This window comes from Crinia signifera, chromosome 5 (assembly GCF_055691185.1).
Source record: "Crinia signifera chromosome 5, ASM5569118v1, whole genome shotgun sequence".
NCBI lineage: Eukaryota > Metazoa > Chordata > Amphibia > Anura > Myobatrachidae > Crinia > Crinia signifera.
The window spans coordinates 243202712-243219940 of NC_139221.1; the positions used below are offsets into that span (position 1 = coordinate 243202712).

At 38.7% G+C, this 17229-nt stretch overlaps 1 protein-coding gene across 4 annotated transcripts in view; it reads left to right on the top strand.

Moving 5' to 3' along the window:
- ZNF385D (zinc finger protein 385D) overlaps positions 1 to 17229 on the top strand; it is a 304400-nt gene that overhangs the window by 208790 nt on the left and 78381 nt on the right. For 2 of the 4 annotated variants that reach the window (XM_083188744.1, XM_083188746.1), the window contains one exon: positions 9029 to 9097. The exons of the other annotated variants lie outside the window; for them this stretch is intronic. In XM_083188744.1, coding sequence (XP_083044870.1) covers positions 9029 to 9097 — 69 coding nt within the window. The remainder of the gene's footprint in view (positions 1 to 9028; positions 9098 to 17229) is intronic. 4 annotated transcript variants of the gene reach the window in all.

The window sequence follows — 17229 nt, forward strand, 5'->3', positions numbered from 1 at the left end:
TTACATTCCATAAACATTTTCAGTAATTTGTTGATGTAACCGCACAAATTATACTTAATTATACAAATTAATTATACTGTTTCAAAAGACTTCTGGGCACATTTATCACAGTCTGTATCTCAGATGTGGAAGGGATATAAGAAATTTGCCAAAAACCATAATTCAACATTTGAATACATTACAAGTATCTATAAAATAGTGTGTGCAGGGACATATGCTGAGCTTGTGATAAAACTATGTTCTTGCAAGTACTCTTAATGCAAATTTTTTGTAAAAATATATACCATGAGCGTGTGGCCAAACATGTATCGCCACCAACTAAACCCATTCATGCTTCACATGCGCTTACCTGCAGCCAGGATGTGATCCTGGAGGGCAGAAAGTCATCTGACCCTGGGCATAGGTAAATATTTTCTGACTTTTGTTTTGCACAGTGATTATCCTGTGGTCTATCAAACACACGTGGATGTCAATATATCAAACACACAAGCAGCTGATCAGCCTTCATTACCAGCAGACAGGGAAGGCTGTGTGGGTGGGAGTAAGTAAGAGAACCAGAGGAAAGTTCTATTAACACCATATTAAAATAGCATTATTAATACAGGCTTCCTTCTGTTTTTTACTTTTTAGAATTTTATTTTTATTAAACTTACAGTATTTCATATTATATTTCTAAAAAATGTGATCTGGTCACTAAAAAATGCGAAGTTAAGGTCTTGGAGGAAAATTTTGAGAAATCTCCAATTGTCCATTAGTATATTTAAACGATGCTAAAATAATAAACCGTAGCACTTTAAGAGTCTGAGCATTAGAAGGTCTGAACTCTAGAGTTCTCAGACACTAATGTGGATCACCGGAAAAATGAAGCAGGGGCCATTTCTCCAGTGATCTCTCTAGGTACAGCATAGCATGTAGGGTCTGAGTGGTCTGGGACTCAGGGGCACATTTCACCCATTATACATATATCCCTGCTTTTCACATTATTGTAGTAAAAATTAGTTTCTAAATGCTGTATGCTTGTTTGTGTTTTTAGACTGTAGTGCTAGTTTGCTTGTTGCTACTGACACAAAAAAGCAATAAGAAGTGTACTAACTAGTGGCTGATTCGGGATGAATTGTAATTTTGTTACATTTTACACCAGTTCGCTGCAGGGTGTCTCCCAGCCAAGGGCAAGGTTGCCCTGCATGCTTAGTCACTCATATTATGGGCACATTGCTAATGTGCTAGTGCTTTGCTAAACAGTGGGACCGGATGGTATCTTAATTAGGCCACACCCCCAACATAGGCAACACCCTTGATTTTTAGATCCATGGTGAGGGGTTGGGGCTAAAGGATGTAATCCAGCCATTTAGCCTCATCCATATCCCCGTTGCACCCCCGATTGCCGGTGATACAATCCAGCCTTCTTCACTGGGAAGCTGGCAGGATAGGGAGATTCACCTACACTTCAGGGACTGCAGGGGACAACCCCATACATTTGGAGCCTCTCTTAGCTACTAGAATGGTAGGCAAGTATGGGATTGATATAAATTATACAAAGAGACTAAGGGCTTAATTCAATAGTGATCGGAATGGGGCATATTCTGCCCTGTTCCGATGGTGAGGGGTCTGCATTTAGTTGATATGGGGGGGGGGGGAACAGAATCAGGCCAGACCAGGGGAATGGCCAACATTTTATTGGTGTCCCCATTAAAACGCTGGGCGTGCCCCTGGAATGCAGGCGGGCGAATGACCACTGCTTATCGAGCTTTGCTGATTCAGTCTCTTAGGGGGTTATTCTAGTTCACTCTTTCTGACAAAATCCTTCTTAGATGGACAAAACCATGTGCACTGCAGGTGGGGCAGATGTGCAGAGAGAATTAGATTTGGGTGGGGTTTTACTTCAAAGTGAGATCTATATTGTAAAAATAAAGCAGTCAGTATTTTCCCTGCACAGAAACAAAATAACTCACCCAAATCTAATTCTCTCTGCACATTTTACATCTGCCCCCCTGCAGTGCACATGGTTTTGTCCATCTAAGAAGGATTTTGTCAGAAATAGTGAACTAGAATAAGGCCCTAAGTTTGTAGGTGACAGAATGGGGAAGTTGCAGAAATGGCTATTTTTTTATGTTGTAGTTGGAAGAAGATGGACACACCATAAGAATAAATGTGTGACAAATGCAGAATCAGGAGAAAATTCCAATGTGCAGCTTTGACAATTTTGCTACTTTGTTGTAATAACAAAAAATAACAGTAAAAAAACTAAAAATCCAATCTAGATGCTTGAATATACTATTGGGGTTATAGTACAATATTTTCTGTCCACAGGTTATTATACAGATGGTTCACCCCTATCACCTACATCTGGCCTTAGTAATGTACAAATTCTCTGAGAAAGCTACATCATTGTAAGAAATACTACTGCAAGCAATGGAAAAGATAGGTCACTTGCTGAAAAGATAAATAAAATGTGGATTTTCTTACAACCTTGCTCTATTTATGCCTGGTTGGTAAAAATGATTATGAATGTAGCTTTTAAAACTCAGTGCTTTGTCATAACTGTACAAATGAATACGTTTTCACCAGATATATTAACTGACCACTGGAAGCAAACTCCTGGCCCAGAACCAAAGTGACAGTAATCCTATATTAATATTTTCCTAGCTCCCAACACTTCTCATTTTCCTGATACATGAATTTGGTGAACCAGAAAAGCCTGTGCTGTGTGTGTTTCTCAGATCTGTAATAGGCAGATTTACTGTCTGTGCATTTCTCTGTGCTTTTTCGATGTTTAGTTCTACAGAAAGCATGAATCAAACTGCTTGCCTGGCTTATTAAATCTGCCCACATATAAGTAATCTGACAGTAGCTTCTAATTATTACAAGTAAGCAAACATGCAGGATGCCACTTCAAAGAGAATGTTAGTAATGGAAGGTATTTCCTTTTACAGCTATCATATGTTTTGATGAGGGCATACCGTAAAAATATTGAAACTAATAAAATTTTGTTTGAATATGGTCTCTGTTAAAGCAAATGATTCACTTTCAAAGCTTGTGGTAAGTAGAATTCTGACGATAAATACGATAAAGGCATAAGTGCCTGCTTTCCTGGAATGTTCCTGTACCCCAACTGCCCCAGAGAAGTGAGTGGTCTGGAAGCTCAATTACAGGACTCCATACCCTCAAACTGTACTGTTTACAGTACCGGCTAAAACCAATATCCCCTTTTGTACCGGTTTCGGCTCCCCCCCCCCTCAGCCTCCTGCCTGGGGAAGTAATGCCACCTCACTGGGCTCTGGCAAGTGTCCGTAGCAGTGGGACAGCAACAGTAGCCCTCAGATGCATCCTCCCCTTCCACCCCACCACAATCATCCCCCACTGCTGCCAGACTCCTTTCACCACAGCCCTGACATGCCACCGTTCTATGTAAATGATAGGAAAAGTGTGCATGGTCACACCCCTTTTACCCATGGCCACACACCCTTTACCTATTTCCACACCCCTCCCCATTTGTTATGATTTTACGGTATGAAATGTTGAAGGGTATGTGATTCATAGTTAATTGCATCATTGTACCCCTACCATTTGGAGCATCATACAGAGAAGGAAGAGCCTGCAATGTTCCAATTCCAAATCCAAGTCCTGTAGTCAATAAAACAATTTAATTAACATACAGTATATGACTTAAGGGTCTATTTACTAAGCCTTGGAAAGAGATGACATGGAGAAAGAAAAAGTGTCAACCAATCAGCTACTAACATCAACAATCATGTTACAGGCTGTATTTGAAAAATTTCAATTAGGAGCTGGTTGACTGGTCCACTCCACTGGATTCCTTATAGACCCCATACGATGTCTATGTACTAAATGTACACTGTCATAGATAAATGGCATTAGCAGGAGGCAGCTACCACAAAGTTTTCTAAGAAAGGTCTTACTGAAAAGGAAAAATGAAAACTCATCCCCAAGGCCTGCACAAACACGTGAAGGATTTGGACTATCACTAGTGTGGGGAGTTTGGACTCTCACTTCTGCTCTCTAATGAATCTCCAATGTGGAGAAGCAAATATTATCACTAGTGATGAAGCCACCACTGGAGAAGACAGCTGATAGTAAGTGACTTCAACTCCTAGTGACTCCTGGGTCACTTAGTGCGGCCACACTAAGTGACCCAAGTGCAACCTAGCCTGCAATTAGTGCTAGCAAGCAAAAGACACAGCAATCCCTTTAATACATATTGAGACATTATATGCACACGTACTTTCTCAGTCTTTTTGTTTAGTTCCCTTATCTCAACTGTGCCCATGTGCACTGCACACCTTACACCCATTATAGATATGCCTTTCATGCTGTAGTTACCTATTGGTTATTGGTATAATGCTTCTATATTTAGTTATGCTCAAACCATGTACAGTAATGCAGATTCTTTTCTACACCTTCCAATAAAATGCACTATTATTATTTACAATAATAATAATAATAATAATAATAATAATATCTAAATACTACTACTACTACCAATACTACTACTTCTACTACTATTAATACTACTACTACTACTTCTACTACTACTACTACTACTACTAATATCTAAATACTACTACTACTACTACCAATACTACTACTACTACTACTTCTACTATTAACACTACTTCTACTACTACTACTACTAATAATAATAATAATAATAATAATATCTAAATACTACTACTACTAGCAATACTACTACTACTAATATCTAAATACTACTACTACCAATACTACTACTACTACTTCTACTATTAATACTACTTCTACTACTACTACTACTAATAATAATAATAATATTTAAATACTATCACTACTACTACCAATACTACTACTACTTATACTATTAATACTACTACTACTAATAATAATAATATCTAAATACTACTACTACTACCAAGGGCGGATACAGGATAAAAGGACAGGGGGGGCACCATGATAAAAGAGGGTTTAGTTGGGAGAGGGCGGTGTTAGTGGTGCCAGTGTACATGCTAAGAGAGCAGCAGAGAGAGGGTGGGAATGGGATTAAAAATAGGCCCTGGCATTTAAAGTATGCAGGCCCACCATGGCGACAAAAGTGAAGGATGTAGTTGTGCTCGCGCCGAAGGCGCACTCCAGAAAAGGGGGCGTGGCCACTCTACAAAGGGCAAGGGCGTGTGCTTGAGTGTAGTGTACCAAACCATATACAACTTCTACACATTATGCAACAAAATACTAGACCCCATTATACTTGCCCCTTACACATTATGCCAAATGGATTGAGACAAAATTTAAATAATGCCACATGGATTGTGTCAAAATTCACATAATAACACACGGATTGAGCCAAAATTCACATAATAACATATGGATTGAGCCAACATTTACATAATGCCAGATGGATTGAGCCAAAATTCACATAATGCAACATGGATTGTGTCAAATTCACATAATGCTACATGGATTGAGCTAAAATTCACATAATGCCACGTGGATTGAGCCAAAATTGAAATAATGCCACATGGATTGTGTCAAATTCACATAATGCCACACGGATTGAGCCAGAATTCACATAATGCCACACGGATTGAGCCAAAATTCACATAATGCCACACGGATTGAGCCAAAATTCACATAATGCCACACGGATTGAGCCAAAATTCACATAATGCCACATGGATTGAGCCAAAATTCACATAATGCCTCACGGATTGAGCCAGAATTCACATAATGCCACACAGATTAAGCCAAAATTCACAATACGCTTCATAAACAGGGACATTGTCCACCAAAAGTGCGCATTAAACATTTAAAGCATAATGTCCATTACACATTAAGTTACACGCCATTATGTCCATTATGTATTATGCCAAACACCATAATGCCTATTAAAAATTATGCTACATAAGTGCTGATTATCTACATGCTCATTGCCAAGGGTTCCATGCTCATTGCCAGAGGTTCCATGCTTGTTGCCATGTGGGATTACATGCTCATTGCCAAGGGGGAATACATGCTCGCAGTAAATAGGGGACAGCCTCCGCCAGGCAGAAGTGATAGCCACTAACAGTGGCAGAGCCTGGCTGTATTCAGAGCATTGCAGGTCCCGGCTATTTGAAATAATACCCCTTTCACACCAGAAAATGCAGGGATTTACCCAGGAATATGTTCCCAGGATCATGCAGGGACATTCCCGGGCTGGCCCCTTTTACACCAGCCTAGTCCCTGCATTTTCTGGTGTGAAGGGGAGAGAAAACCATCCCTCCTACCCTTTAACCAGTTATCTCATTTAACCGGCTATATCTTCGGAACCAACTGACCCATTTACATGAGACAAGTATCATATTGAAGAACTTTTGAGTGGGCTTTGAATGATTTTGGTCCAGTGAAACTGGAACGTTTTATTCCAGAGTAATCTGCCCTCAAATAACAAGAACAGCCATGAAATTACATTTAAAAAATAAAGAAATCGGTTTACACGCAATATCTCTGGAACTGATTGACCGATATGGACCCGCCTAGTATCATATTGAAGGCCCAGCGATTTGGAATTGAATGAAATCCACCACAAGCTTATGTGATGCCAGGGAGAGAACTGGCAGCCATCGGAACCGGGTGGGGGTCGGAATTGACGGGTCCCATATTATCCTATGGGGAAAAAACGTTACAGCTTTGCCAGGCGATATCTCCGGTTCCTGGGGGGCTAGAGACACGGGGCTGGGCTCGTTGGAAAGCCCTGGTCCTCAGCTACATAATTAAATGACAGGGGGCACGTGCCTGAATCCGCCAATGACTACTACTACTACCACCATTACTACTACTACTACTTCTAATATTAATACTACTTCTACTACTACTACTACTACTTCTACTACTACTACTACTACTACTGTACTACTAATATCTAAATACTACTACTACCACCAATACTACTACTTCTTCTACTATTAATACTACTACTACTTCTACTACTACTACAAATAATAAAAATATCTAAATACTACTACCAATACTACTACTACTTCTACTATTAATACTACTACTACTACTACTACTACTACTACTACTACTACTACTACTACTACTACTACTACTAATAATAATAATAATAATAATAATAATATATACTTGGTGGTAAATAAAAAAAATTGCTATTGTAGTTTCAATATTGCATAGCTTTGGGACCTCACAAATTACACAGCAATGGATCTGATTCAGAGCTGATTACTAATCAGCGACTTTGCATTTCAGAAGATTATCGAATGACTGTGAGTGCGCATCAGCAGCAAAGCTCAAGCGCAGCCACAACTGGCAAAACATTCCTGCCCATTCTGTATTCACAGTTTGATTGACAGGAAGCCAGTGTTTGGGGGCAGAAAAATGCAGGCATGATCAGGCATATTTGAGGAGGGTCTCTGGCATCAGCAATGATGACCTGTTTCAGTCTCAGATAAGTGGTAGCCTCAGACCTACTCACATTTTCACGTTCCAAGAATTGCAGCATGATTTGCAGGTGGATAGCGATTAGTGACCCATCACAATTATCTCACATTATAGCAAGGGGAGGTTACTCTTTATTTCTGGGTGGTGGCTTTCTTCTTAGATTAACAATCAAATCTGAATCATGCTCAATGTACAGATATTTAATAATGCTACCAATTTAAGGATTTTATGTGGTCCAGATGTCTATAAGTGGGAGGGATCTGGCATTGCTGAACCTCAACTCTCTTTTGGGTCCCATAGCAACAGCATTTTTTGTCACCAGTAGTAGTTCTGCCACTTGATCCTTGTAAAAGCAGAGTAGTCCAGGGCCGGTATTTAATGGGAGCCAAGTTTGTGAAAAATCAGATTTTTTTCCCAAAAGTTGCACATTTTCCAAATCCGGCCAATTTAATAGCATCAGAATTCATGAAATGTCAGATGTTTTTAACTTTGAACTAGAGTGCCCAGAAAAACATTTGATTCTGATGTTTTACCCATATTTAAAATGCAACTCAAAAGAGTAATAGGCCAGTATTCAATGCTCCCGATTCACCGTTGTTTCTTTCGGCGAATCTGGCTTTTTTCACTCCTTGCAGTGAATCTTTTTCACTGAAAATCTGATTCACCCTATTCAATGTTCACTGTTCGCGGAAAGCCGGACAGTTCTCCGTTTCATGCTTGCTGCAATTCGCTGATGTATTTTAATGGGGTTCTCAATGGGAATCACCGAGAGTGTATTCAATGCTAGGATGGAGAACAGCTTTCTCCCTGATTTTCGCCATGATTCACCGTTTTGCATTCAACATCTTTTTTAGGTGAACTGGAAAGTGATCTTTTAAAATAAAGGGTTTTTTGTTTTGTTTTTTGGTGTAAAAAAATCTGAAATTTTTTTCTGTGAAGGCGCATGCTATTTTTATTCATGTACTTGAAGCACATTAATATATATTTAATTTTCATTTTATTTATTTTTTACATTTTCATTTATTTATTTATTTACACCGTCGCCGGCATGGGGGTTTAATTTTCTGGTGTTGAATGTGTTAAAAATGAGTCAACATTAACTTAGTTTTTTAGCTTATTCATTATTACTTAATTACTGTAACTAACTTCCATTTGGATTGGCTCAAAGCATGAGGCATGAATTTGTGAAATCACTAGGATTGTTTGTCTTCACAAACAAACTAATACTTTGCAAGATTAGGCACAAAACATCCCATCAGAAATCATTTCTAAAGTGTTGGATTTAAACTGTAAATCAACTTTCTGGCTGATTGCATAATTCATGTATTTTTGTTTCTATGACAACTGTTACTAAAATAGATTCTTACAATAATTACCATTTCCTTCCTCACATTGCATTTCCATTCCTTAAGAATGCAAAAAGTTTTTTAACAGAAGGTCTTTTTGCATATAGTAGGTCTAAATTATTACCAACAACTTTGAAAATATTCCTAATGCATGCAATGTTTCCTTAGTTATTTTGATTTTTTTGCCTAGTTATTTTTCTTCCTGCAAATGTTTTATTTTGATTTTTAAGTGTTTTAATCTCGTCAAACAGATTCATCAAATTGGACAGGTGCCCCTTCCTGGAATACATGGCATCAAATTGCATTTCCCATCCAAGCAGGTATATCCATCCATCAAGAGAGATTAAAATAAAATTGAATTTTCTATGAAGTGTTCCTTACTTGTAAAGTATTGAGGCGATGACTTAATAATTGGATCCATCAGCAGACTTCTGCAAACCAAAACACCTGGCATAATATAGTCTTGGGAATTATAGTTTACAAATTGTCTGTGTAGCCCAACGTATAACTAGATGTCAGTTCAAAGTTTTATAATATCTCCACTACAGTATGGTTTAAGTAATTATGTAGAATATGAAATACTTCATATGGTAGGATACACTGTAGATTATTACTTTTATAGAAGAAATTCTAGATAAATATTTTGGTTTAAAGAGCATTTTTACTCTTTCGTAATGGAAATAAACACAACTTGCAGTAATTGCATACACTGCAAAACACCAGTGGTTACATAAGACATGAAACCCAGTTGTGTTGTACAGATACGATAAAAAAAGCTAAACAGTGTATTATATAAAAAACACCAGTTACGGTTACAGAGAAAAATAATACAATATCTAAAAAATTACTCAAAAAGTCAATACAGTCTTAAAATGTCTGTGCTGCTGGCGGCCATTCTTCTTTCTGGCAATGATTTACCTGTATATGCTTGATGCATTTTGAAGAAAACAAGGGGATTTATAGGGCTCATAAGATCTTTATGTATTGAACAATGTGTGAACTGAATATGAAATTTAATCCTTATTGCACTTGTGATATATGTATGCTTGTCCTGTCCTTTTTCATGGTTCAGCATACCAGGTCAAAGGCATGATGATCCTAGTCAGTATTTAAGCATCAAGGCTTTCATTTTTGTTATCCCCTTTACAAATTTACAATGATTTGTTTCTCTCTTTTCTGTTGTCTGATCTTTTTAACTGCCAATAGATATAAGTAGTATTTAAACATAGTAAACCATAATAAAATATGCACTCTAAAGATTATATAGCTTAATATAGTGATATGAATGGTATTGTTACCCTGAACAGGCATTAAAGCTGGCATAGAACATATTATTATTGTTGTTGTTACAATTATTATTATTATTATTATATTCTATTTATAAGCAGTCATGAAATATATGCAGTGTGATATAGGGTAGACATAGAAAATATTTAATTTCAGGGTATTGTGGCATACCAAGGCTAATTTCAAGTGTGACACATTGGGCCAGATGTACTAACTTGAAAAGTGATAAAATGGAGAGTGAAAAAGTGCCAGCCAATCACTACTTACTGCCTTGTTACAAGCTGGGTCAGAAAAATGACAGAAACTGATTAGTTGGTTATTTTATCTCTCCATCGTATCACTTTTCAAGGCTCAGTACATGTCGCCCAGTATGTGCTTAGTTGTATGGGGCCACAAGTCTGAGATAAAAGATCAATTTACGTGAGTACTCCCAAAAAATGTAAAGCTGCTAAGTCGTGATAGGACTGAAATCAGCCAGAATAGTGAATGCATGTTATTATACAGACCCTTCCAAAGGTTATTCTTTACAAATGATGCATAACCATCATTATTGTGATGGCATGATATCTGATGATATCATATATGCCCAAAAGAGATTGCTTATGTTTAATACCCATATATATATATATATATATATATATATATATATATATATATAGTCCATAGAGCAAACGCACACGCTGACTAATGATGAAGGGACCGTGCCAGGTCATGCAATGGTATAGGGGTAAAGTCCTGTATGTGATCCCAAAGGGTAACAGAACTACCGGCACCAGTCATAGAAGATCCAATTCAACAGGTGGCTTAATGCAGGTTTAATAGATCCAAGCTCACGATGATACAGAGCATATATGGACACCCATCAGGCAGATACAATGCTTAAACAGAAATGTACACTACACGTCTCCTCGACGGCTGTTTCAGTGCTGATAGCACCTTCATCAAGAGGGGTCATCAAGACACTGAACTCAGGACCTAGAATTTAAAAGGCATCTAATGGCATACTCACCTGTTGGTACTCAGGCCATCAACCTCAGGTGCAGCGTCCGCACATTCCCGCTCCCTCCCCACGTCACCTCAGACAGCGCACACCGCCTCCGTATACCGGAAGTACAGGCGGCAGTGTGGAACCAATCTGCCGCGCACGCTGGAGGGGGAAGGAAATGTGGTTCCCCAGTCCCCGGAAGTGGCCCGGTCTCCAGGCGGTGGCCATGGTAGCCAATACCCTCAATATATGCGTATCACTTAACAACACTAATTTCAATTCTGCAAACAAAAACGCATCAATATGAGAAGACATAGACAAAATACATGAAAAAGAGAAAATACATAAAGTGAAATAATGAAAAATATATACAATAGTGGATAGCGCTTCCGCATTCTGCTGACAGCAGGAGGCGGTATATCAAGTGCGCACCACAACTCATGCACAAAGTTTACATTTAATAATCTGAAGGCACAATATCAGTCATGAATAATATAAGGAAATCACTCATGACTAATATGTAGGGGGATTAATTGGAGCGGTACCCTCAATGAGCTGGATACACAACATAGGGAAGCCAATCCCAGGGCATTTTTTCAATCCCGGGATTCGGGATTGAAAAATGCTCAATCCCGGGATTGGCCTCCCTAATAAAAAAATGCCACTGTTCCCAACTAATTCCTCCCCCCCCAATCCTTCCCATCACCCCTGCCCTGCACTGTCACTTACACAGCACCAGTGACAGGCAGCATGACCTTCTCCGGTCCTCACAGCATGCGACACAGCGAGCGGGTATCTGGGGGGCGGCACAGGCACAGCAACCGGGTGGCTGGGCGACCGAATACAATAGACAGAAGATTAAGGAGTCATGCCGGCGGCTGGGCTGCGCAGCGTGACCCTTGACATCACGTCGCGCTGCGCTGCGCCGTGCACAGCCGCCGCAGCAGCAGCACCTCGGGGGTCAGTACTAGCAGCCGGGCAGCACATCTGAGCCATGTAAGGTGCTCAGCGCTGCCCGGCTTTTAAAGAAGAAGTGTATTCTGCATGCCCGCAGTAATCCCAGGATTGAGCGCTTCAATCCCAGGATTGAAATCCCGCCTATTTTAGGCCAAATTCCCGGGATCCCGCCGATCCCGATCCCGGGATTGGCCTCCCTAATATATATATATATATGAGTAAGAGGCACTCACCAGACTCTAATTTGCAATTATAATGCTGGGTATTGTATTCAAACCTTCATGGGTGTATAAATCAAGAAGTCACCCAATGTTTTTGTCCTCTTGGGACCGTCATCAGGAGTATCAATCCATGTGCAACATTTGCAATAAACCCATAGAACAGACCACGCAGCAGTACCTATAGCATATACTGTATATATATCAGAGGGGAGGGCCATGCTTCACATGGTTTAGTCGCCTTCTGTGTAAGGGTATATAAGTTGTCTGTATTTTCCGCACTGTTATTCCCGATGACATTTTTTTTAAATAAATACATATTAGAAGTACATAGAAGTTCAGCATTGCTTCTTATTATTCTAAACACCGTGAGTGCCGTCTGCCCCCCCCCCCCCCCGCTATATTTACCCTGGGAATGCAATGGCCAATTTTCATACTTCATTTTACTAAAAGCGCAGAGTGGACCTGTTTCATATATCTTTAGCAATGTCCGCCCCATCCACCGGGGGATTGGGTAGGGTACCAACCAGCATACTGTTCGATATTCTCCAAATTTAACGAATAACAGCTTCATAGGCAACACCTAGATTCTAATTGTCATCTGAACAGCTGTTTCAGTCAACGACCTTCCTCAGGGAACCATCATGAATCAAATATTCATATGTCAAATGTTCAGAAAAAGTCCATGTGGAAATACCTGCATCATATGAAAATGCATAGTGTAAAGTGCTGAATTTATACCTGTCTGTCTTTAGTATATATGCATATTCCCCACCATTCTGTACAACATGGACAGGAGCTGTAAAAAAAACATCCACTTTGCAGTCTCACTTACCTATACAGTATATTACTATTGTATCAGTTATACTAACACAGATCAATATGGGGGCCATCAAGACCTACAAACAACAGTGTAAATATTGAACATATACATATATACATAAATGCAAATATACAGCTGTTGAGGTGACAATTGGAATCTGATGGGATGTGGTAGGTATTTGTGAGGCAATCTTCAGGCATTACCTATGAAAGTGTTATCTATTAAATTCGGAGAATATTGAACAGTGTTTTGTTCCCTACCTGAGCTCCTGGTGGATACTTCTAGGACGGACATTGCTATATTTACTATTTCAACATGGCACCTGCAAAATAACTTTGTGGTCTTTTGGACCTCTCTCTCTCTCTCTCTCTTGCTTTCTCTCTCTATGATTGTGTATATATATATATATATATATATATATGTGTGTGTAAATATATATCTATCAACACACACACAAACTACACTATGCGGGTGATTCTAATTGACTGGGTAAGCTGCAAAGCTTGCAGCTTACAGAGTCCCTGTGATGCCACCCCAGTAAATACCTGCCCCACCTCCCCACCGCTATTGCACCTCACAGCCAAGGGGGATGTGTTATGAAGACACATACCCTCGCATGTGCCCACGGCAGGAGATATCATTCAATGGTCGGCAACCATTTAATGTTTTCTATTGCCTTCGCAAATATAAGTCAGTCTCAACTGACATATTTGTGGCCGCTGGGGTGAAGACAGGGCAGGCGGCTGACATCATGTGATGTCAGCCACCCGCCCCTGGCAGGCATTGGTCTGCCCATGTACCCATGGGAACGCCCAGTATCTTCATGGGGATGCTCATGAAACGCTGGGGGTTCCCACTGTCCACCCCTTTCCTCCCTCCCCTCTGCAAACTACCTGGCGAGCGAGCAAATTGTTGTGGCCATTCACAAATTGCTGTGGCCATTCACAAATTGCTGTGGCCATTCACACATTGTTGTGGCCATTCACAAATTGCTGTGGCCATTCACAAATTGCTGTGGCCATTCACACATTGCTGTGGCCATTCACACATTGCTGTGGCCATTCACAAATTGCTGTGGCCATTCACAAATTGCTGTGGCCATTCACAAATTGCTGTGGCCATTCACAAATTGCTGTGGCCATTCATAGCAAATATATATATATATATTTGCTATGCATGTAACAGATTCATCCATGTTATAAAAATGCACAAAATTATATTGTTGCGTCCACGTTTATAGGCTTTTTGGCGAATATTGTTAAATGAAAAACTAGCTCTGTTTCAAGTACTCTAGTTCTCAGAGCACATGAGAAGGATGTTACCCTAATACAGGCATGTCCAAACTATGGCCCTCCAGCTGTTGTGAAACTACACGTCCCATCATGCCTTGCCACAGTTTTGCTATTAGGAAATACTTAAGGCAAAGCATGCTGGGATGTGTAGGGCCACAGCTTGGACATGCCTGGCCTAATACATGCTTTCTGTAGTTTGGTTCATTTTATTATAAAAGAATACCAAAAAACAATTTCAGAGAAAACTTTTTGTCTGTTCATCTTCTCACTTCTATTTTAGAATGCAACTATGCTATGGATTTCTATGCAAATTGCATTTGAATAAGTGATGAATTATTAGGGAGCATAAATGTCACTTAATTCACCAATCACTTAGACAATAGGACATAGCATAATATAACTATCACTTTGCATCACAGCCGAAAAGGGTAATCAACTTGCTGCTGATGCTTGCTTAAAACAATTTACATTAATTTGTGCAAACGACTGATAGATTACATTTTGATTACAGTTTGGAAATAATGAATACAGATTCACTCAGTGTAAGGTTTATGTAGGACATGATTAATGATGAGCTCGCTTACTATGCAAGAGCATTGCTGTTTTGCTCTAATTCTCTAGCTGTCATTTACATCTCCTAAAATGGGGAACATAAACATATTTTTGGAACAGAAATAACAATTTTTTTAAATGTGTAACAGAATTTTTACATAAGGGTTGCAAAAACACTATCTGCACAAACATGTTTTCTACTACAGTATATGTAAATTTGAAATTGAATAAATATAAAATATTAATATTATTACTGTTTACGCTGCCACTTGGGACAATCATACCATGTATGTAAATACGCATTGGTAATGATGATAATAACGACATTGCCATTTCTTCCTACTATATGGAACACAAGCTTGGCAGAGATATGGGCAGTCTTTGTTTATATACTGTATGGTAACATTACTGGCATAGGCAGAAAGGGCCTTATTCTAGTTCACGCTTTCTGACAAAATCCTTCCTAGATGGACAAAACCATGTGCACTGCAGGTGGGGCAGATGTTACTTGTGCAGAGAGAGTTAGATTTGGGTGGGGTTTTACTTCAAAGTGAGATCTATATTGCAGTGTAAAAATAAAGCAGCCAGTATTTACCCTGCACAGAAACAAAACAACCCACCCAAATCTAACTCTCTATGCACATTTTACATCTGCCCCCTGCAGTGCACATGGTTTTGTTCATCTAAGAAGGATTTTGTCAGAAAGAGTGAACTAGAATAAGGCCCAAAGTCCTAGAAGGATTTTGTTATACATGTTTCTTTTGACTTATGCTTTTTCGAATGAGAGTATTATGGATCCTTTTACATTTACATTATCTGTCTAATTGTGCCTACTGTACTTTGTTAGTATGTGTTTCTGTTAATGTTTATCGAATATGCATGAATGCCATTTATGTTAAGTTTAACTATTTTTAATTAAACATCCAGTGTTCTTTCAATATGGGTACCTGAAATGCAATTATGTAATGCTTACAGTACATTACATTCCCTATTGTATCAACTTGCAATTAATAATATGAGTGTATACTACTGTATATACACCACATTTTGTAAAAACAAAAGATGAAAAAGTAATTATTCTAAACAATACAGATATTTTCAGAATTGTTGACATTATTTCTGCAATAATCAACATGACATTGAGTATTACACACACACACACACACACACACACACACACACCTATATATATATATATATATATATATATATATATATAGGTGTGTGTGTGGGTCTACCAACCACATCACGGTGACCTCACAGTAACATCTCTAATACTGACATATTATATAAATGTATCAAGGTCTTATCATAGCATAATGCCCATGTATGTGTGTAGACATTAGATGCAAGGTTGTGCACTCCAGCCCCCTCCTTACTATATATAATATGTACATATACATATATTTATACGCACATAGGACAAATAAATGACGGACTCTAATACACTGTACGATGCCTCACTACCAAGTTACCCTTGCATTTGTCCACATGAAGACATGGCACTACAGATCTTTTAAAACTGTCAAATTTGCTGTACAGTGTTGTGCAGATAATTAGTTTTATAGTATTCCATCCATAAAAACTACATTTCTGTGTAAGACTAAAAGTTTGCACAATGGCCCTTATTCAGATCTGATCACAGTACGAATTTGTTCTCAAAATGGGCAAAACCATGTGCACTGCAGGTGGGGCAGATGTAACATGTGCAGAGAGAGTTACATTTGGGTGGGGTGTGTTGAATCTGAAATCTAAATTGCAGTGTAAATATAATGCAGTCAGTATTTACCCTGCACAGAAACAAAATAACTCACGCAAATCTAACTCTCTCTACACATGTTACATCTGCCCCACCTGCAGTGCACATGGTTTTGCCCATTTTGAGAACAAATTTGTACTGCGATCAGATCTGAATAAGGGCCATGGTGTACAAAGAAGTAAGAGTTGGAAAGAAGATACTTTAATATTTGAAAAGTCATAGTGCAAAGACAAAGTTAATAATAATAATAATAATAATAATAATAATAATAATAAACTACTACTACTACGAACCCGGGTACTTCATTACTTCTTTTATGTTAAAGAAGATATTATTCTGTGATGATACAGTCGGTATTAGGTCTTCAAAATTATTGGCATTCAATGGTTATAAGGTGTGCTTCAATGGCAGCTGAAAAACCATTGATTACTTAGACCTGGACTCATGTTCGCTTGAAATATATAGGTTACGTTCTTTAAAAAAAAATCTATTTAGCAACTAGACAATTACCATGTTTAAATGACAACATTACAAATCCTACTTGATTTCAGTCTAGGCTCAATAAAACTCACACAAACA